Source organism: Ischnura elegans, chromosome 10 (genome assembly GCF_921293095.1).
Source record: "Ischnura elegans chromosome 10, ioIscEleg1.1, whole genome shotgun sequence".
NCBI lineage: Eukaryota > Metazoa > Arthropoda > Insecta > Odonata > Coenagrionidae > Ischnura > Ischnura elegans.
The window spans coordinates 60,545,612-60,569,737 of record NC_060255.1 but is presented as its reverse complement, the minus strand read 5'-3'; the positions used below and the strand labels follow the sequence as shown (position 1 = coordinate 60,569,737).

General features: G+C 36.3%; 1 protein-coding gene across 2 annotated transcripts in view; it reads right to left on the bottom strand.

Annotated features, from left to right (window-relative positions):
- The window catches only part of LOC124167371 (extracellular matrix organizing protein FRAS1-like), a 95,367-nt gene extending 74,572 nt beyond the window's left edge, over positions 1-20,795 (bottom strand). For both annotated transcript variants that reach the window (XM_046545387.1, XM_046545388.1), the window contains exon 1: positions 19,945-20,795. In XM_046545387.1, the coding sequence (XP_046401343.1) occupies positions 19,945-20,020 (76 nt within the window). In that variant the 5' untranslated portion in view covers positions 20,021-20,795. The remainder of the gene's footprint in view (positions 1-19,944) is intronic.
- Positions 20,796-24,126: the final 3,331 nt, after the last annotated feature.

Below are 24,126 nucleotides of genomic sequence, written 5' to 3'. Positions count from 1 at the left end.
GTAATTTTTTCTTTCAATAGAATATGATTACATATTACGTTTCTGAAACTATTTATAAAAGTAATAGTTTTAAGAGGAGCGTAATTGAACGTGTAATTACTATATTTTTGCCGTTACTGGTGAACACAAACAAATACGTCACCCACAATGAGCCACCAGTTCGCAGCTATCAAATGAAATAATTTGATCCCGGAGACGGATGTAATGATGAATACGGTCTTCCAATCAAACTTGTAATCATGTCACCAAAATTATCACCCCCGCCGTGGAGTAAAAATACTGGGCCCCTTGGTTTCAATTTTAATGCAAAAACACTGACTAAGATTGCGGAGAAATGTTTGGCTTCAATTATATAATGTAAATAAAAAAACTTTCCGTAGATGCATGCTTTGTTTTCGAGTGATAAGTTGTTACCGAGATATGAGTCTTCAAACTTGAGTCACTTTAATTTTGATACGGACAGCAGACTGTAATAATGCCAGTGATATGTAACACAATATTAGGCGGGGAAGATGTTTCCAAGAAAAAGAATTATATGTTTGAGAACACGCAAGGCATGGGAAGACATGGTAACGAAGGCTCTGGGATGGCCCATTGTATGTTCCATTTAGCAGTACGAGTCTCAAACGTAGGTACTTATGATGTTAATTCTTCCGTTGAGGCCAACAACCCCAGTTTGGCTTCTCAGTAAGTTCACTCGCCCAACATGTCGTCGCTGCCAACAAATAACGCACGGAAGTGGAACATCCTGAAATAAACCTCACTTGTATAGGTTAGTGTGAACTTTGGGATGGTTGGAGGTAAAGATTCTATCATGCACTTTGCACATCGCCTTTGTGAATTATCTCACCATGCTCTATTAAGCACACAGAGAGAAAAAATACGAGAGTATGATTAAACCCTGTAACAACTGCCCTTAATAGAAAAATGCCAGCTAAAAATGAACTGGTACAAATTAATAATGGCACAGTATATTTCAATGAGAGAAATTCCAAATAAGTTTATCCAATAAAAGCTCTGAATGAAACCGACAAGGGTTTCGAATTTAATATGCTTTGGATTAAAAATTTCAAACCATTAGATTCAGTGTCAAAAGTCACTGGATAAAGATACCAATAATCAATACTTGGTTTAATTTAATCTGCGGCTATATAAATAAAAATGCATTTATTTTCAATATTTTCCCGACCTGCCTCATTTTTTTCACCCAAGGAATGCAATTAGCTTAAATTGCTTTAACATACGTAGGCTTCAGGAAAGCCGGATGGAATAAAGCGGCAACCCACATAATTGAATGTTATTTTTTTAATGAAATTGACCACGGCCTTCATACATTACGCCATTGTGTAATAATTAATTAGTAGCCTCAGTGTAAATCAGAATTAAAAGCTATTTTCATTTAGAAACCTTCCGACGTCAACTAATGTCCCGATCGCGTGCTTCAAGTCATTATCAGTCATGAATTTGAAGATAGAAATTTAAATAATTGAGGAGAGAGAGAGCAGGCCTTTACTGAACAACCTAAAAAATGCGAATGTAAAATCATCAAAGATGAGAAAAGTGTTATGATATTACAAGTATTATAGATGATGAAAGTATTCTTTTACCACCACTCCGCACAAAACCATGATGAAAAGATAAATAGTTTTCAGTTTTATAACAGATCACACTTTGCCATTAATAAAAATAATTTCTTAACAAAAAAACAGCATTAATTCAAGAAAAGACGCCCGGAGAAAACCTTCATGCGCTCTAAATTCACGGCATCTCTGCTACCTGAGAAAGACATGCTCTGATTCACGCGATAGCCCTGGCTTCGCGAAAAATTTCGATTTTAAGCATTCAGAACGTTGTTTTACCTGGTCTAAGTCTTAACGCCGCAAATATAACATATCTTAAGGTAGAATTCTAGAATATTCCCTCGTAGATTAAACAGAAAATATCAGTTTCGGGGTCAGAAGAAAAATTTGTTCCATTTAAGACGGCCAAGATTTGCTCAGGATTTCACACAGCACTCCTGAATAATCCTGAGAGGAAGACCTAGCTGGCGTTTGTCATATCATGCCATTTACATTGTATGGCCATTTTATAAGGTCACTTGGCCGTTAAAAAGCAATCCAATCAATGATGAACTTGGATGCAGGTTGGATAAAAATGGGGAGAAGTACTGGAGGAACCCCTCAGGAAGCAAAGATGGCGGCTTTTCTTTACATCCGGTGCTTGAGTCAACATTTAACACTGTCCCTTGATTCATGGAGAGTACGAAAAAGTTCCGGTAATATTTAGCTTCTCCATACATTAAATTTTACGGGAGGGAAACTGTGTATACTTCTTCCATTTTTTTTAGGTAAATGAATGCTTTTATATTGCGATTAACATGTACTGCAGACACAAATCTTACTAAGGAATGGGATTTCTACACTTGTTATAATTCAACGTGAATATTTCGCTTACTCTATTTTATTTTTGACCATTAATCATATTTATTTATAATTATATTAATCATAAACTTTCAGGATCCCATAAACTTCGTCCGTAATCGTGTATCTAGGGTAATTTGCTTTCACCACATTGCTGAGCAGACATCTGTTTGGTGTCATAGCTAAAATTAAAAACATAAAAAACATTTAGACGCTCCACATGATCTCATGATGTCATGAAAAATATTTTTTTTAAATACATTATTTTCGAAGTCACTATCACTTCGGTGCTTGCTACCCATCCCACTCTGTAGTTGAGATCGAAATTGTGTAATTTGCTTACATTCGGTTGCATAACTAAAAGCACCATTCATAAAACATTGCGGCCCTAGTACAGTGTATGGGTTAAAGTTTCATAAAATGCGTCATATGGAATATATTAGGCAGAAAGGTCGACATCTGATTGTGAGTAAAATCATGGTGGACTACGAAACATTAGTACCGCTACTAAATAACCGTATTCAAAACACATCGATTTATTGATCTGCTGCTCAAGTGTTTATACAGCACAAACTATACGCTTCTTGAAATTACAACTAAAGGATGATATTCATTCCAGTCGTCAATATAAGCTACATGGTACCACTGGTAGGTCCAGGATAGGGAGAAAGGAAGGGGGGCTAGATGAGGAGGGGCCGGGATAGTAACCTCCCAACAGTAGTGGAGGCCCGGGAGTTTACGAAATTTTTTAGAATATCGAGTCTTGTAACAATACTTTAAGGTTGTCTCATTACTAATTTTCCAAAGAATCAAGTTTTTTAAACAAATATTAATGTAAACTTTTTAGCAAAATTTTACCTCATGGTAAGTTTCAATAATGCATTACGTTTTTACTCATTAATATAAAAGGTCCAAAGCAGAAATGTTTCATCAGTTTTAGCTCCATTCGAAAGTGAACAAATTTACCATTTTAGATAATGTAAATTGGATACTCCAAGGGGGGATACAGCCTCTTTTAGCCCCTCTCTGGATCCGCCACTGCATGGTACAGTGATATAGTTTCGTAGCACCATGGATGTTACATTGCATTAAAGAAAAAAAGCACAAACAAAAGGCGCTAAGAGATGGGCTGCTGGAACCGCGAAGAACTATTGCGATATCAAGAGTAGAATTTCCATCAAGGGTAAGGTTGCTAATCCTTGGCCCAGGTGCAAAAAAAAATAAACGAAATTTTCCCTACAGGTGAGATAACACGAGACTTCGAAAAGAATATCATTATTACCACTATTTTAATTCATTTTCGGGAATACGTCTGCGTGCTATTAATATTTAACTCAACGTTTCGTTCCACTTACTGGGAACGTCGTCAGGAGAAAAATTTCTCCTGACGACGTTCCCAGTAATTGGAACGAAACGTTGAGTTAAATATTAATAGCACGCAGACGTATTCCCGAAAATGAATTATAATAGTGCATCTAATCGCTGCGAAAACCTTAAAACTAAAATCATTATTACCATTAAAAAAAAAATACGTAGAGAATCGTGAAAATATTAGGACCACAAGCCTCACGCCAAGCGTTTAAGAGGGTGAAAATAATTATCCGTAAAAGAGAACAACGAAGAGAAAAGGAATTTCTGGTTGAGAACCAATTCGGATCCCAACAAAACAAAGGCACAAGAAGAGCCTTTGAGCTGCTCATAGAGAAGAGAGTGGAAAAGAACAAACGATGGCCATTGTGTTCGTGGACTTAGAGAAGGCTTTTGTCAACGTGAATTGGAATCCGATGCTTGAAAACCTGAATGAAATTCCAAAACTTTACAATGGCAGGCCAGTTGCCCATAGCTCATGCAAAAAAAAACAAAGTAGCGGTGATTGCATGAGGATCCAGCTGTAAAGATGAAGAAGAAGGAAATGGGTGAGACAAGGCTGCGATATATATCGTAATTTTCAACGTTTACATCGAGAAGTACATCAATGAATTCAAAGAAAAGGTTTCAGACATGAAAATCCACGAAAATAATTATCATTCCACTACTTAACGATGACATATACCAGAGACATAAAAGGACTTGAAGTAGATTCGAGTAACAGAGGATGGACAAAGGACAGATATCATATGGAACTCAGTGAGAAGAAAACTAAGATATTATTAGGCAACAGACGAGATACTAAGAGTATCAAAAAAGGCGAATAAGGGATCATTGAGTGGAAGAATTTAATTTGAGAAGCAGATTAATTAATTGATTAGAAAAGCAAAAAATAACTTATCAGTCTGATAGCTCAGACGATGATAGCATTCCACCAATGGGATGATCTATTTACATAAGGAAATGTAAGCACAGAAGGAAAAAATTCAGCGGAACTTACATCTAGAGAATTTTTCTTTATTACAATAGGGCATAGACGATGATAGAAGCAGAGAAATTGAGGAAGGAGGCGTTGGAATGTGGCGTGGTAGAAGAATGAAAAATCACATGGCTCGACCGTGTGATCAATGATGAAATTATAGGAAAAGCAGGAGAGAAGGATAGCCTTATTAAAATTTAAAGAAGAACACTGAACAACTTCATCGGCCATATCTTTAGGCATGACGGTCCGATGAAGACATTTCTCGAAGCATAAGTGGATGGCAAGAGTGGAAAAGGAAATCCTCCGATAAAATATACAGAATAGGTAATGAGGGACCAAAAAAGGAAATAGGTAGACGAGAATTTATTAGCTGACGGGAGAATTTTGTGGAGAACTATGTCAAACAAATCTTCGGACTATTGATATTGTTGACGATGATGCACCCGAACGACGAGAGGATTTAATATTGACTTTAATTAGCAATTACAGGGCTGACAAACTTCCTTGAGGTTTTCAGCATATTTGAAATTTAGCACTACTGCTGTGTAGAATAAATCTGAATAAATTGCCGAAAAATTATATTTTATATAGAGAAGATATTCAGATATTTTGCTTTCCACAAAATGTAGGCGAAAGCATAAGATGCGAACTACAAAACGCCTGTTCTCTAATGCACGAATTACACAACATTTAGTCCTAATCACAGAACCTTTTTTTCCTCAAAGACGCATTGCAAGCAAACGCATTTGCGGTTAGAATGATTTTTTTCAATGCATGGAATGCTACTTCCGCAGAGCCCTCGTCCCACGGTTACCTGTTTCGTAAATAAAAAAAAACTTTTATTTCATATTTAAAAGAACTAATGCTCATGCGTTTGATAACGTTGTGTAAACTAGGGAACTCTGTAAAATATACATAAATCCCCTGTTCCAAGTCTACTTTTTTCATTAACCTTTTATTAAATCCTAAGCGCAGGACAGTTTCGAAAGGAAACCAGATAAATAGCTGTGAGATATTTTGGTAGAAAATAAATCACCAATTAAAAGAATCTATTTACTTCATGCAGACTATAGAATGATAACATTTAACGTCAGCGTTTCTTTATTAAAATAATCCCTTACCCTTCATACATCAGAACTTTATTCATATGGCGAAGTCAATTCTTTTTCTCACATAACTCATTCTTCAAAGGCAGTGCTTGCTATAGCAACAGAAAATTTCATATTCCTATGATTAATAGCTACTTTACTGGTTTGAATCCATTGCAATTAGGCAAAAAGCTGACCACTCTGAGCTCTTTCTATTACATCCCATATAGGCTACTGCAGCAGAAAAGTCGAAAAACAGTGGCGCAGTCGTTATACATTCAGTTACAGTTCAAAACACTATCACGGCACCGAATATTCTTAAGTTAATCAACATATCATGCCGATTTTAAGCCCCTTAATGAGCCATGGGAACCTTAAAATTACATCATGCATGCATTATAGTGCACAATCGATATCGTACTGAAATTCCATAAAATAAGAGTAGCTAAATGTGCTAGGATGGGTGTAATCAAAACTATCAGAATTCTACACGGAATAAAATTTAACCATTGAATATCTTTAGTACGCGGCACAATGTATGTTACGCACCTTACGTGAGTTACGCATTACACAGAAAATAATTATCAACATTTTAGAAGAAAAAAGTATGTAATTCATCAAAATGAACACATATACACATACTCGTTGCTCCGGCAAACGCACCGTCATCTGAATGAATAATATTGATTTTGGTCAGAAATCGATTTTTTAATATATGTTTTGTCTTTATTATTATACGTAAAATCCTTATAATATATGATGGCCATATTTTTAAAACTGCTTCATTACTTTACGTAGTGGGTCATTTGCGTATCTTTTGCTGATACTAGTTATAAGATACAATTTATGGGGAGAGTTCACCATCCACAGTATTTTTAGACCAATATTCTATTGGATTAGGTTCTAAAAAGTTATTATTTATTCATTTATCTCCTATGCCGCTTATGTTCATTCATTAAGATCCAGAAAACACCTTTGAAAGGCCATTCCTGGAAATGTTGGAGGAAATGATCACTTCATGAGAGTCATTGTTTTAAAATATATCAACCTAAAATACAAAGCGTTCAAAGAATATTTTTGAACTAGATTTTACGACTAAATTGATATTTTAACTAAAAACAATTTATAGCACATTATTACCACGACTAGTTCCGGGAAACGTGAACTCACTAACATCCATTCCGTCTTAACCCTTTTTTTCCTGTAGATAGTCGCACAAAAAAGATTTTGTCGAACTATTAAAACCGTCCTCATATAATACGCAGTTCCTGAAACCCATATCTTAATTTTCAACCGAAAACAGGACGAAAATAAGAATTGCACTCCCATTCATGGATTTCAACGATAAGATAATGGAAAAATGATGACGCATCGGCAAAAAATCCATGCATCTTCATTTTATGTTGCCAAGATAAAACGCCGAAATCGATGAATCCGTTTCCAAAGAATTCGCCCTTCAATCTCACTTACCACAAAAAATAGAGTAGCGAGTGCGTGCTTCCTCAAGAGCGTAACTTTCGACTGCCGCAGACAATTTGAATTACGACTTAATCACTACCTCCCACACATGCTACGATCACTTTTCAAAGGCGAACTCTGATTCGTATTTACGAAACGTAAAGGACAGAGTGAATGAATGAATAAATAATGATAATGAATAATACTTAATCCAATTGAATTTTGGTTTAAAAATAAAATAGAGACGAATTCTACCCGTAAATTATATCTTAATTTTAGTGATATACCAGAGTATTTGAACTTATTGGAAGAAAATAAGGACAGAAGGATAATGAATCGCCGATGGACACCGATAAGGATGAAAAGGCTAATATACTCTACGTTACAGAGACGAATGCCGGATCACGAGAAAACTGATGAAATAAAAAAGTTCACAGCCAAGATTCGAGCCTAAACCCATTATTAAAATAAATTATGTCGAATATGAAAAATTTTGATATTTAATTAGTAAAAAAGACTACTGTATGAGTGGGGTTAAAAGAACCAAGGGGAAAATTATCACATGGTTTTTGAAAAATAGCCCTCATTTCGAAAGATGGAATGCTTGGAATTCCTGGCTAAATGAACATCATCAATTTGTACAATCGTCGTGTAGCACGGAACATGCAGCCAGCTCTCGAATAGGAAGGGACTAGACCTCCTTCATACCTTACTACCGCTGCCTAGATGAAGGAATCCAATTTATGGAAAGAAGATGACTAACTTCGAAGTTATACGTCTATAATCATAAACATTAAACCGCTGGTGATTCCCTTCCACACGCGAAATCGGCACTAAGAAACAATTTATCTGTCCTAAAAATGCAATTCTTTAAGCAATCGCGAAAACTGAGGACCATTTGTCGAATTAAGAAAATGTTTCAAATAACAAGTTGAAAATCGAATGTCACGTTGCCATTTGACAAAGGTATTCACGGCCTTCCTACGCAAAATCTATGTGAAAAAGGTATAAATCACATTTATATTGTTTTCAACAATTAAGTTTATGATCACAACGTCTATAATGTCGAAACAGTGCATTCTGATGCAGGAGTTTCATCCGTCTACAACTTGCAACGCTTTGAAATAAAAAAAATTCCCTCATCCACTGTGCACAGACACAAAATGGATATATTGATTAAAATAATAATATAATGCCGCCTGAAATATCCACAAAATCCACAATAAAGTGACAGAAAAATTATACCACCAGTTAACGGAGTTATTCATTTATAATTATATATTTCAGGTTCATTGTACATAAAAATTCTTCATGGGCTAAATATTGGCAACTACAAAACATCCATATGCTAGTAAATCATATAGGCAATAAGGGTAGTTTCTATTACTCATTATGCACCTTAAAATGATCACGAGCAACTAATTAATTCGAAGACCTAGGGAATGACCTTGCTGCATGTATTCATGATGAGGGACCTAGGGGACGAACGCAAGAAAATACTATATAAGCGAATATGAGCCCTCATTCTATTAATTTTTTTTGTATTTAAACCATTCCAAATGAAATCCAACAGAAATCTCAACCCGATCTTATCAAATACGTTTAAAATGGTTAATTGCCACCAGTGAAAATGAAACAATTTTTACAAATATTCTCCGCCATTAACAGCAAGTTTACCAAACACAGATGCAATTTTGTGAAATTCATGGGTTTCTACTGATATACGAGTGGTTATAAATGTGTTTTCATTACAGTACCAGCATTTACATAAGTGTGGTTAAAAAAAGAATATAAGTAGCTTTAAACTCCAATGCAACGCGGTTACTATGTACGAATTTCTGAACGTTAGGTTAATTAATTTAAACCCACTGCATTATAAAAGTGCTTTACACCGCTAGTGTATACCTGTAAACATAACAGAATTGCAAGTTGGAGGCATCATCATTAAAGAATCCGCAACTTTCCAACTTTCACCACGGTGAATTCTGAAATGCACATTAAGGTCGGAAAAACAAGTGATTGTTATATCAATGCATCTAAAATGTAAGAAAAAATCTTTTTTTCTAACAAAAAAACTTATGTTACTCCAGCAATTCAACTCAGAAGTCTAAATGGGCTGATAGAATGCTAAGGAAGACAGCGTTTAAGTATTTTAAACCACTGGCATCGCGAATATCTCCCAGATTTCAATAAGTAGGTGCTTTCGTCCCTTTTGACCAAGACATTCTGATTTTCTGGAGATGGACATTAATTACATAAGAATGCACTACAATATCACAATTTTTCGCTATTACTTGGGACAGACGAGCCACCACCACTCGACTCCTAAAGAAAGGATCCAAACAATTGACAAACTCGTCGCGCAGCCAACGAACGCGAGAACCGCAACAAAGCGATCAACAGGTGGCACTCGCAGAGCGCAATCAGAGAGCTAAGTAAGACATCAAAATGAAAATAAAAAAATCGGTTCCGGTTCCTTTGTGCGCACATTCCAATAAGGACATTCATTCCCAACGAAATAACTCTCAAAAATACGAAGCGCGTATTACCTTAAATTCTCAAGGATAACGCGCGCGTTATAAATCTTTTTTTTTTCTTCTAAAATTTCAAAATTATTTGATGCGCGTTATACATCAGGAGTACTAGTGCGCGTTACGTTTACGACTTATTACGTACGAACTTCATAAAAATACCTTTAAGAATTCAAACACTAAATCAGTGAAATCATGATATTTCTTGAGAATTTCAATGGTTCCGAGAATATGATATTAATGCGTAATATTTATGAGTGCGCATAATACTTGAAATGTTGGAGACATACCAAAGGATAACCTACACGGTCATCATAAAAAATCCCTGAATTAGAGAATGAAGGGTATGATGTAAATGTTTGGCTGTCATTGGTAACATCTGTTGCCTTTTTAGGGCAAAACAAGCATATCGATGGCTAAGTTCTAACAATACGTATCTCAAAAAGAGCAACTTTTCAGGAGAGTAAAATAACGACTAATTTCTTTTACTTGCACACTGGAATTAAAAACCAAAAGTTCATAAAACTGAAAAAAAGAAGAATTAATTTGCAAATAAAGAGTTGTTCTTTGCTTGTATTTTATTTTTTAATGTTATTACACTTTGTTTAAGATACCTGTCTCAAAACGGCCGAATTTGAGATACGTATTGTTAGAATTTAGCCATCGATATACAGAATGTGGAAAATTGTTATGTTTGGATCATCTTAAGTTTTCACTAGGCCGAACAGCCATCCCATCAATGAAAGCCTTTGATGCCGATTAAATAAGATGGGTTGGCGTACCGGACGAAGGAAATATGAGAGTATTAGTTTACATCAAGTGACAGAATCAATGGTGTGTAGTTATCCTTATTTTCTTGAAAATATAAAAAATAAATTCTTCAAAATATAACATCTTTATCTTTGTAATTGAATTGACAAGCAGCTATACATTATTTTGTCGCCTAAATATGGCCGCATGAAAGTTGTGAAGCATTTACTACAAGGTACTGCATAGGGCTGCATTTCAGCACCTATGAATGTTTTTATCCATTTTTACTTACCATTGTTCACTCTGACTGTACACAGATTAATAATTATTAACGTAAGATAGAGCATGGATTTCCTTTGCGTCTGCTATTCTCCTAAGCAATGCTATAAACAATACCCCAAACACTTCCGATGGTTACAATGAAACTGAAATCAGCATTTACATGCTGCGCAATTTTAACTTAAGAAAAAACTTAATATCAAGGCATTACAATGACATAATAGTGTCAAAACCGTTCTTGGAAATAAATTGTATGAATGGAGCGCGCCATAAAACTTTTTTATTCCCATTTTGTAGTTCCACAAAAAAAAGATTCAAAAGTCAAACAGCTTTAATTAATGTGATTTGACTTCAATTAGAGCATGTATTAGCGAATAATTCCGTATTTCGGCGACAACCTCTCTTCCCCTTTTCATCAAGACGAGCTTCGTATCAGTTTCTGCCAAAAAGAAATTTATATTTCAAAGAGAAACTACACATTGCCACTTCTTAGACCACTTACACGTCTTTGTATAGCATACATTTTTTATCGAGTGATCACTGTATTTAAGACTAATCATTCAAAATAGTTTTTTTCTGACCTCTAAATTTAATATTGAATTCAAATATTGGCGTGTAAATCTTAAAATTGAAAAACAATTTTTGCCGATATTTCTGTTTATTAAAACCTTCATCGGGGATTGGAATGAAAATGATTAAGTACATGATTTTGATGCATAAAGAAAATAAAGGGTAACAAATTTTTTATGACAATAATTTAGTAATAAATGAAACATTCCATTGTAAATTAACAAATACGAAGACACTACATTTTTGGCATACATTTTTGCAATGTTTATTGATGGTAACTAAGCTAATACAAATAATTGACGGTTACTTGTCAATTATGATTGCTTGAATAATAATAAATTTAGCTTAAATTGTCTATATATGATCTTTTATTTCAACTATTTTTGGTTTTTGAAATTTATAATTACCATTTATTTAAATAATCTTTTTGCTTTCTAAAATATATACAATATCCAAAATTTAGGTATAATCAAAGTCGGAGGTACGGATATTGTTTAAACCGTGGATTGCAAGGGCATATAGTTGTATTTTATTTTGCACGGATGATACATGTTAGTTAAAAGTAAATTGAAACTTTGGCTAAAATTGCACTTCAAAATTAAGACCTACACTCCAAGATTAAAATTTAATATTAAACATAGAGTTCAAGAAAAAGAAAAAAAACTCATTTTACATACTTCATCTTAAGTGCAGTGACCACCCGATAAAATTTGGAGATTAGATACCCGTATATATAATATATACACACACACACCACGGGCTGCAAACACCATATGGCGAACAGAGACCAACTTCTGACTTCAGCCTTCTCCTCACCTACCCTACGACACGTAATGCTGATTCAAGCAACGAAACTTTCGATTCTAAATCATTTCCCGAAATGCTGAGTGAGTTAATACCTCCCCCCACACTGCCGTCTCGAGGAGCGTTCTGTCACGTAGTAGCCATTTAACCCACGAAAAGGTCAAAATGCAAGCAACGTGACGATAGACGAGAACACTGGCTGGATTGCAGCAAGGCGATGGAACCGTAACATCCGAGATCGGAGTATTTATTAAAGGAGACTAACACGAATATTACAATAGACGATTGTGTCGTAAGAATGACTTCAACTTAATGATTGAAATTGTACCCGCCATTGACCAGGGAATGTGAATTGCACGTCGGATTTAAGAATTTGTGTTTCATCTAAGCAGTTAAGCGAAAATCACTTTTAGTAATAGATAAAGCCAGCACCTGCATCATACGAGTAATATAAATCGCATCATCAGAGGAAACGGAATTGTCGATATCTTATCGAATGGAATGTATTACAAGGAAAAGTCAATGCCTTAGGCCAGGAGTGGGCAATTGTTTGGGCTTGAGGGCCACTTTGTATGAGTGGAGATTATTGGAGGGCCGCACCGTTTACAATGATTGCATTCATCAGTTAACATTATATTTAATTTCAGAAAAAAATATAAATTGTGCAATAAAAATAATAGCGGTAGTTCTATCCTACTTATTTATTTGGTTAATTTTATATTAGTTAGATTTATAGCGGCTAGCACATTTAATTATACATATAATCAATTTAAGGATACAAGGGTACCCTATCACATTTTTTTAAAGTCCGTGTCGGGACATCACAAACTCTGTGGCGGGTCACATTGGGCCCGCGGGCCACAATTTGCCCACCTTGCCGAAGGCCATGGGATGCTAAATGTAATTTGAATATAAAATTTTTCTTCAAATAAATTATATGGCATTTTTAGCTAATAAAATTAATTTTTACACAAAAAACTGTTGACTTGAAGAATTCCCCTCTCAAACCGAACAAACAATTCTGACAAAAATTCCAGAGATCCACGTACGTGAGGGAATGTACTTCATGCATAACTATTATGAATAGCTTTATATAGCACGTTATTAAGGATTAGGTGGAACAGAAGCTTTCAGAGAGGCAATGGTTAGACAGAGGAAAGGAAGTTTCCGATGCGTGGCAGTTTTGGATAGCCCTTCACATTTGTCGCTGCTTTTTTATCGTGGATTCATAAAGTAAGTGTTGGCGGTGGGCGGCGACTATTGGGCGCAATGCATGTTACGATGCTTTTCAGAACATGCTGGAGGTTAAGCAAGGAAAATGGAATGTAAGGACAAGGAAAATCGGAGGCGTAGTAACATCGTCAAATATCGATCAAAAATATTAATTCGCCCATAACTTTAGTCATTTGTCAAACTCTTGTAAATGACAGATAAATTACCTTTCTTAATTCCAGAACCTTAAAATTAATCAATTCCATGTGTTTTTATCTTCCTTATTTATAGAGATACGACGTATAATGAGAGGAATCGGATGCCGGCGGGAAGTTAGGGTTACGCCTTCAATGAAGCATATTTTTTCTTAAATGAAATATTACCCTTCCAATTTTTTTTAAACTTGAAGAACAGGATAGAATCTACAGAATATAAAAAATGAGGAAAAAATGATGAGGAAAAGGAGGAGGTGAACGTACAGCGACAAAAATCGATTAGAAATTTTCAATTTGCTAAATATTTCATAAATTTTTTCAGATGTCACAAAGCAATTTATTATTAATCTTTCTTAATTCAAGACTTTCATAATGAGCCACTGCCAGATTTTCTGTTTTCCTCATTTCCGGATATTGGACTTCTAATGCGAAGACACCTTCGTAGAATTTCAGTTTTAAATATTGCGATATCTTGTAAACCGTTGGATATATTTAAAAAAAATATTATTTTTTCGTCTTCTACGCTAATGAAGATTGCAAAATTTAGTCGAAATCAGTAACCTCAAGGGTAAAAGGTCGAATTTAGGTGGAATAACCCATTTACGTAAACAAATAGATCTTTTCTTGTTCTTTTTACTCTTGTTTTTGAACCAGTACATTACATAAAAAAAAATATCTTCACTTACACCTTATCACTATTTTAATTAATAAGCAATTAATGCATAAAGAAAATAATAAAATGCTGCATGAAGACACGAAGAAAATGTGAAGTAGACTTGCGTGAGTGATCGTGGTGTTGAATGCCTATTCAGTTCAGAGGGTTCAGAGTAACGCAACATATTGTAAAGCAAAGCAATGGTTTGCTCCAGTTGCAAGTTTGAAATGCCCCTAGGTTTCTCACGAACTCCAAGAACCGTCTTGGCCCATCACCAATTGAAGTGTGTTGAAGAGATAAGGGAAAGGAACGGAGGGGAACGTGAGCATGAGGCAACCATAAAAGGCCAGCATAGTTCCTCAGCATAGAAATGTATTTTCGACCCGTATTTAGTAATTCCATTCGTCTTGCAGCATTGAGCCGACAGTTGAACCCTTCCCGCTGTTCATCATCGAACTCATCCACGGAAAGGACAAAGCCCCCTCTAAAGTTATCTGAGGTGATAAGTCTTTCACTACTTTAATATAAAGAAATACGAAAGCTGAACCTCACTTTTCATAAGTTGGTTACGTCATCAGAGATTGGGCTTATTGTCTCGTTCCGAGAGAAGCGCTCATAGTGAAAAGGTAACCGTCACAATATAAAGAACAACAGCAAAGCATGTGAGATCGATGCGCGAGATGCTGGGATGCGGTCACCCTATAGACAGGAGTCGGCGACGTCAGCAACTTATCTGGGAAAGGGTATCTCACCATCAATATTTCATCACCAATATTGAAACAAGTTGGCGACGGATCAAAAACGGAGAATACGGGTTTTATAATTGATAAAGATTTATGATATTTGATATATGATATTTATTGATAAAGATTTTCGAAAACAATCGAAATTTGACAAAATTGACGACCTAACAAACGAGCTAATTATAAATGCGATGGTAGTTGGCGTAACATGGTGAAACTCCTTCATGATGCACAAAGGTTAAGAAAACACTTAGCTGTTTCACAAAATAAAATATATTGCGACCGGTTTCGATACAGCGTATCATCATCTGGCCAGATGATGATACGCTGTATCGAAACCGGTCGCAATATATTTTATTTTGTGAAACAGCTAAGTGTTTTCTTAACCTTTGTGAGCTAATTATAATAAAATTACGAGGAAATGAACAATATTTTCGCTGTAAAATTCCTTTCCCTCCCATTACGCTAAACGGGCGTCCTCACGACGAATGTTGGACAAGACACCGGTTGGAATACAGGCGAAACTGTCATCACTAGGGGTGCAACCCAGAAGCCAAGGACACATCAGCAAATCAACGCCAAGGAAAACTGAAAATCCACCCCATTCATGAATAGGAAAATTGTCATGATGTACACAGCATAACATTACACTGGGGAGGTAGCCGTCGACGACGCGAGAATGCATTTTTGGCACGAGTTCCTTGCATATCTGACGTCCACTATACAATATCCGAAAAGAATATATACATGTATGATCCCATCTTTGAATTTTACATGAATTTAAAGCATGCAATTCAGGACACATATTAGTTGTTATCAAATATGAGGGTAAAACAGAGGAGATCTTTCATTATGAGATGGAATCGCTCATAATTATGTAAAGAAAGACAAACCACGCCAGGCCGATGCACAAGGATGAGGAGAGCAGACAGGTGGGACGTGATTGGCATGTGTTTTGTACTCTTAACTACAAAAGGTTAATAGCCGTAAATTTTTCGCTGCGAATGGCTCGGTAAGTTGACGATGGATGAAGAAAACGATAAATTTCTCTGTTTTTTCAAAGTCTATCACAATCGACAATAGTAGAATAATGGTTAACTAACCCATAACTTCATATCTTAATGCGTCGGCATGTTAAAAGCTTTTTTATACTGCAATTAATATAGTAGCAGCAAGCATTCATTCATTTTTTTGTTTTAAAAATAAAACGTTTTATTGCTTCGCACTTAGAGGGAAAGACAATGGTGCTATTGTGATAGCGACCAGAAAGGTAATCTCCCAGTACCGACGAAATTACCTCATTTAGCATGAAAAAAGGGTGTCACTGATTCCATTTACGAATTAAAAAAAACTGGCATTATTTCACGATGAAAGGATTTTTACGATAATGCGTCATATCAATGACGGTGTAAATGCCAATATGCATAAGCATCATCAAACCGCATAAGTAAATACATACTAGCAAATGTTCCACACGAAGACCAATGAATACGATTAAGAACAAGGTGGTCTTCACAGTTATGAGCGCACACGCTATTTTTATGATTGACAGATATATACAGTCTTATCAGCTGAGGCGCAATAATAAAAAACTGACGAGGAAAGAATTATCACGAAAAGAAAATCAATATGCGCATAAACATAAGACCTACGTAATCCCTTTGGGGGAAGTGGAGGGGATTATCTGAGGTTTCAAATAGGCACGCACGTACAGCATACACACGTGATATTGACGGGCCAAGTTCATGTCAAAAGTGGAAACGCTAAGCAACAAGGAACAGGGAATGCTCCTGTTATGTTTTTCACCACAAATCAAAGGATAATCAAATCCATTATTTAAAAAAATTAGCTTTATTGACAAACCTTCACATTAAATATAATGACTTTCGAGCAACTATAATAACGAACGACATCATCTTAGGCGCAGGATACAATGAGATAGCAAAAACGTTGACCAAGTGATCCAAAAATGGATATGTGACTGGCTGATTCCGATAATAGCGTCAGTTTTCATGTTATTTATTTATAAAGGGTATTTAATTTCTAAGAAATTATTACTTTTTTTTAAACATCATGAAAAAGCGGATGTTTCCGCATAGTAATATTTAATCAATGAGCATTTCAAACGCCCACCTTATCCATTTTACTCGATAATTATTAAGTTGGGGGTTTCATTGTTGGGTCAGCTTCTTGGATCTGCGCAACCACCATGAGCACTATTGTTTGCATTTATTCCGAGGAAAAACCAGAAGTTGATTGGCAATTACACCGACAGTTGGTGAGAGAACGGAATTGCAATGTGCTGCTAAATTCTACTTAAAAATACATGCTACATGTTAAGGAGGGGCGCAGCTAGGAATTAATGCTAGGGAGGGTTTCAGGCGACGCGAATATTTGGGGGGCCTGTGGGTATGACATACCCGCCAGGGTAAGCGAGAAGTGCGGGGGCCCTCCGCCAGAAAAAAAAATTTAAGATGAATGGTTCAAAATGGTGAGTTTTACGGCCTTCTAAGGTATATTTTATCGATCCTCACACTACTTTATAAGCAATATTTTTGCAATTAACAAAAATAGATTTAACTTATAAATTTCTCTGAGCTCTGGGGGTTATAAAACTAAACCCCCCGTCGCTGTGCCACTGATGTCAAGAATCTTCTACGATTTATTTTCATTTCTGTACAGTTGTACGATGAGTAAATAGCTCAAATACATATTGAATGTAAACATGATTTTTTGAAAGTAGAGAATCTAAAAACGAATTAGGTGAATGGATGAAAGGGTTATTTACAAAGGTAGAATGCAGGAACAGAAGGATCAACAACTTTGCTATTTCCACATAGTATGAGTGGAAATAGTACTATGTGGAAATAGCAAAGTTGTTGATCCTTCTATTCCTGCGATTATGGATTTCCACCAAGTTACGCCCACTACGATTAATTAATTAAAGGTAGAATGATTACTTTGGAAGCAGAATCAACAAGTGATGAAAGGACAAAGAAAAATATCAGCATTACAATAGTCCAGACAAAAAGAGAATTAAACTAAAAGGATCAACTGATAGCAGGACATCTATACATATAACTAAGATTAAACAATTAATCAGGACTTAAGGCATTGAATTATGCTTCTTTCTGGTAGTGAAGCATAGACAATAATATCATCAGGGAAGTCAAGCGTGAAATCTTTCGATTTGGGGAGCTATAAATAATGATCATGGTCAACTGGATCGACCACGTGAGCAATCAAGAAGTCATCAGAAGAGTGTGAGAGGAGAATGGTCACATGAAAAATTTAAGAAAAAGATGGAACAACTTCATCAGCCATAACTTGAAGTGCGATGGCATAATGTAGACAATAATAGAGGGAAAGTTAATAAGATGAACAGGAAATGAATAAATTGGATAAACTATATATGCAACAGGCATTGAAGGATATGGAAGAGAAGAAACATTTCGACGTGAAAAGATCAGCTGATAGTATAAATGAGAGTAGATCTGCCTCAAACCTATCTACTAACCGCGCTGAACTTAGTCATAAAGATCTGTACCCCATTTCTGGCCATTTTCAATAATTTTGCATAATTTCTTAGCTACCAACCGTTGATGCGAAGAATAGGTGCTTAGTATTATTTAAAACAATGAATTTATCTTTTGTTTTTTTCATAAATTTATGTATTTAGGGTTTAAATTTAAACAACTTCGTTAAAAAATTGCAAACTACGATTATTCAATAGACGGAAGGCGTAGTATTACCCCCGTAGAAAATATCAAAGGATTTCAAGTAGCGTAATATTACGCTCATAACACGCGAAGTGTTAAGATAGTTGACCATTGATGAATATGTAAATGATATGTACGAGAACGCAACGCCCAAATGGAGTCCCCCCGTATCTGACATTAATTATTTAACCTCGCCAATGCTATGACTACGAAGCCGAAACAAGAGTATGAGTCAGTAAAGAGACATCGTCACCACCTTTTATCCTTCAGATGCGGCAGCTAGATCGCACCCCTTCCCCAACCCTACCGCTGAAGTTCCGTGGGGAGGATTCTGGCGATAATTAAGTGGCGGATAAGTGAAACTAAGACTCGCTGAGTATTATTTTTAATAGGCTTTGTTCAATCAGCGAGTATTTTCTCCTTAATTATTTACACTTCGCCGCGTGACCGGCATTATTACTCTCAGTAATAGCCATAAGAAAAAAAATCCCCTGGAACGGGAATCGAACCCCAGGACCTCAGTATTCGGGGCATCTGCGTAAGCCATTACGTTATCCAGGTTCCTTGATTCATACGGTAAACTTAACATCACGCACCATGGATCACAATAAATTTCTTTGGGAATCAATAAACCTGAGGAACGTAGTCGTCCGCGAAGTGGTCCAGAGAGTTTTTTTTTCGATCCCCGGTGAGGGATAATTTTTACTTTGACAATATAATTATGTTATTTTTCGTAAGATTTCTTTATCACTCTGGTAGGCTAATTTTTAGTACGCGCGTCTTATGCTCTGGTAGTCTGATTTAAAGAACTAGCGCACTTTAAATTAGACTACCAGAGCATACAGATGATCAGTTGAAGGAAGATTCGTACCTCATGCCTTTGGAATGCGGCTCCCACAGAGCGAGGGAGGGAGTTGTTTGGGTAAGACGAGAGAGTTGCTAATTGTACTTCTCAATAAAAAAAAGAGTTTGGGCTATAAATATAAGAAATAAATGAGCACATACGGTTCGGTTGAACACATTAGAAACGTAAATCGCGAATTTACAAATTTCCCACATTTGCCCTTATTCACGTACGTATTACCCGCATCTGATGGGCAAAAAAAATAATAAAATAAAACACGAAAAACGTAAATATGATGTGCCTCACCTGCGGTATGTTCCGTTGAGACGACCATGGCTGGCAAGATGAGGCAACCGAAAAACAGCTGAGGCAAGGTATCCATGACGACGACTAAATAAATATCCACCGCAGCAACAAAAAGGACGGACTCAAAGCGCAGCACTCCTGGGCGAACGCGCTGATTGCACAACGGAGAGGCACGAATAATATCCAGACGAAATGCTGCTTGCTCTACGACACGGCCGCGGCGAGGGAAGAAGTGGAAGGCTGAGGTTGAAGGGATAGGGGAAGAAGAAAGGAACTCAGGCAGCACGGAGCCATGGCATTATCAGCCAGAGATCAACAAAACACACACAAACACACACCGCAACTACGCCGTGCGACTGTCACTAACCAGCACTGTGAGCTTCACGGGCGGCTATGTGGGTGTATGAGGAAGGAATGTAGGGGAAGGAGAGATAAAGGGAGAGCCTTATGTACTATGTGGACTATATACGTGTGCGGAAGGTGAGACAGGGAGTAAGGGAGGGAAGATGCGGAGAGATAGATAAGAGGAATGATGCACCACCAGGAGAAGAAGGGACTGCTCTCTCTCTTTCTCGCCGCTCCAACTCGCTTTCTTTCATTCACTGACAAAACGCTCTCCTCAACACGACACACTCCGGCAACACTGCGCGAGTCGTCAGGTGAGAGGCCGCTCGCTGCTATCTCTCCCCGGCGTGAACAAACACACTCAGGAGAAGGCGACGGTCTTTCGTCGTGCTCGCCGCATGACCGACACGCAGAGCACGGGAGGGAAGGGCAAGGCAGGACGGGAAACAGGAGACAAGACAGATGGGACGTTAAATTCACGATGTTGACGCGACCAAGGCTGCCTCTCCACTGCGCATGTCGGCCAATCACGACGCTCACTATGGCAACCCCTCCCCTCTCCAAACAACCTTCCCCACCTCTGCCCCCCTCCAACGCGAGCTCCGGCAACCGCGCTTCCCCTCTCTTCCGCCACTTCCCCTCCTCTTAAAGCCAACAGAGAAGAGTCAGTCGGCGCCGTATAGTGGACAGATAGCAGCGAGCCGACATTCCATTGACCGGAGTAATTTACCATAAGGTAAATCATCATCCGAGGCTTAACGCTGCTTACGTAGATAACTCAAGTATGCTGACCACGAGTACTTATTTCCATTGAAAGATAATGTTGTTCAACATGTGTTGAAAGAAATTTACTTAGAATTGTAGATTAAACGAAGTTTTCTTCATGAGGAGGAATGCCTAAACTATTTAGTTGTTGTTTTGTTCACGAAGCACAACCTTCATTTCTTTCGAATTCTGTGCATGCCATATGTCGCATTGCCTCTGAGGGACATAAGCGTGAGAGACGTACTATGCGTGTATTGCATTCAAATTTATAAAATGTCGGCAAATACCATTGACAGCGATGTAGCAAAAGTAATTAAGGGTACTTACGACGATTTAATCTCTATCCGAAGGAAGAGAATTTATAATTAATAGAGCGCGGAAAAATAGCCCTCAATTTCGGGAAAAAAGTCGCCTAAAAAATGGTTGACATTTTGGAAAAATATTTGTCTAAAATTCCTAATTAATTTTGTAAATATCCGTGGAATTCATGTTAACACCTTATACGAGTGGTCAGAGGGGCTATTAAAAAAGATTCTTGGTGATATAAAAAATGTCTAATATATACTACCCCACTTGATGACAAGCATTTTTGCAGAAAATATATTGATAACAATTAATTTAATTCTTAGTTTCACTTCTGAAAATGTTAAAGATGTTTACTTGATAAAATCAATGTTAACGTATGAATGCTAATAAAATTATTTCATCATTTCAAGCATAGGCGTACCCTGCGGGAGGCAGGACCCACGAGAAGCGAAAATTAATGTAATTTTTCATCAAAAGAAAATTAACAAATTTTCTTTTGAAGAAATATGATATTAGTATAAGACTATAGGACTAAGACTATAAGACTATAGGAATTTTAAAAAATCATTATTTTTCGAGAAAATAATTTAAATAACTAATATTATCTATCATAAGTATTTTTTTAAATTTTGGTTTCATTAAACTTTTCTGAGCTTAAATGTTACAACTTGAGCGACCACGGCTTGCCCCTTCCTCTAAATTTGATCCTGGGTACGCCCTTGATTCTAAGGCTTCCTTATATTTGTGGTGCCTGTTTAAAGTCAGCAATATGAGAAACATCAGTTTAAGGAGGACTCAAGGACAGGGGTGTTCCAGGTCCCCAAAATAAACGATACTGATTAGCTGCATACCATATGACAAGAGTAAATTTGAGTTGGGTAAAGTATCTTACAATTTCATGAAAAAAATAAGAAAGAATTTGATGATATCAGCGGGAAATAATTGAACATGCAATTCATGAAAACCGAGAAATACTTAAGTAATCTTAAAACTCCAAAACAAGGATTCCATAATTGTGATGAAATGAAACTTTAATACAAAAAGTTTCAATTATATCATATCACAGAAATTCAATTTTATGAACAAAATTAAGCTCTGTGTGGGGAATGTTTGGAATGAATTGCTGTTAAAAAAAAGCGGAACTGTTAAAATTAGTTGGGATAAAATACCATCCAACGGCTGCTGATTGCAAATGAAGTGCTGGTTTGTAGTGCGTAACTCAGGCAAAGCACATAATGCGCTAAATGTAATGTGAAATATAATTATACTGAATTTGTTTTGCAGTGCATGTCACGTAGCGGTTTCGTGGGCTCTTTCTCTCTATTCTCTCAATATTTATACTAAATTACTTTTTCCAAAATTTTAATGAATTTATGATGTCTTGATTTTTTTAATGTTCCAAAAATATTGTGCGAAAGTTTAAGGCGCATGAAACGCAGAAAATTTATAAAAATAAATTCCAAATGACGTGTATTACCAGCAGGGGCGTAGCCATGGCGGAGGTCCGGGGGTCCGGATCACCTACTGAGAAATAAAAACATATTTACTTTTATTCAGGAAATATAAAAAAATATTGAAAATTCATGAATTTATAAAATAATATTAAAAAAATTAAGTTTTTTTCGATTATGGAAAGTGTTAAAATTGGTTTAAAATCCTCTAATTAGTACCCTGTTTTTAAAAAGTTTTCTCCCCTGGTTTTGGACCCCCTGAACAAAATTCCTGGCTCATTGACTACCAGTAAAAAATAACCCGTTTTTTGAAAGAATACGCATTGATTACCCGTATAAATATTCAAAACATATTTGCGTTTTTTTTTCTTCAATTTTTAGCCATCAAAATTAGGACCTCGGTTTGACAGCGCAGCGACCTAAACCGCTATCGCTATAAGCTTATCGTCATTAAGCACGTTCTATGTAGCCTTTATTTTCGATGTTAATATATTTTATCATTTGTTCGCGGATTTTTTAAATTTAAAGTCATTCATTTTCCTGGAAATATATGTCTAATATTTACTCTGAGCAAACATTGAGTGCGGAGAAGATTAAATAATATCAGAATTATCTTTGCTCCGCCGGGTGTCACTTGAAAAACACCTAATTACTCAACGTCTAATTTTTGCGTCCGTTAGGTTTCCGCGAGCATATATTCTTACTGACTTTCATTTACCGCGTGGAGAAGAAGTTGAAACACACTAAATTAGAAAAAAAACTGAGTCGAAAATAAATGATCTCAGCGAAGATATGTTGACTAATGCCGGGCAATTTTGGCACAAATACACGCGGAAGAGCCTTATTTTTTGGAAAAAAGACTAAGCAGACGATAGAAGTCCTAATATCTCCTGAAAAGGTCTTTAAAATAGGTTCAATTTGACAAAATTGGTCAAGATTTAAACTTGAAACTATTTTATAAAGGATCACGGGACATTTTTTGAGCGCTCTAAAATAATAAGAAGAAAACAAAAATGATTTAAGAAGAAACCGTAATACCTCCAACTATGACAATAGGCGAATGTTAAAAAATAGCATTACCTTAAAATAATTTTGAATATATTATTAATTGGAAGTGTTAGCGTGAATACGAGTAATTTGATTGGTGTGTCTCCCATTGCTGCTGATAAAGCTTTTGACGCATTGGTCACAGAAGAAAAGTAACCGTATAGTGGCGGCAAAAGTTTCAAAAGTAACTTCACTCTATGAATTTTGAACCTAATTATTGATGAAAGTTTCTGCTGATTGGGAATGGAGAACTAGGTTGTATTGCGTG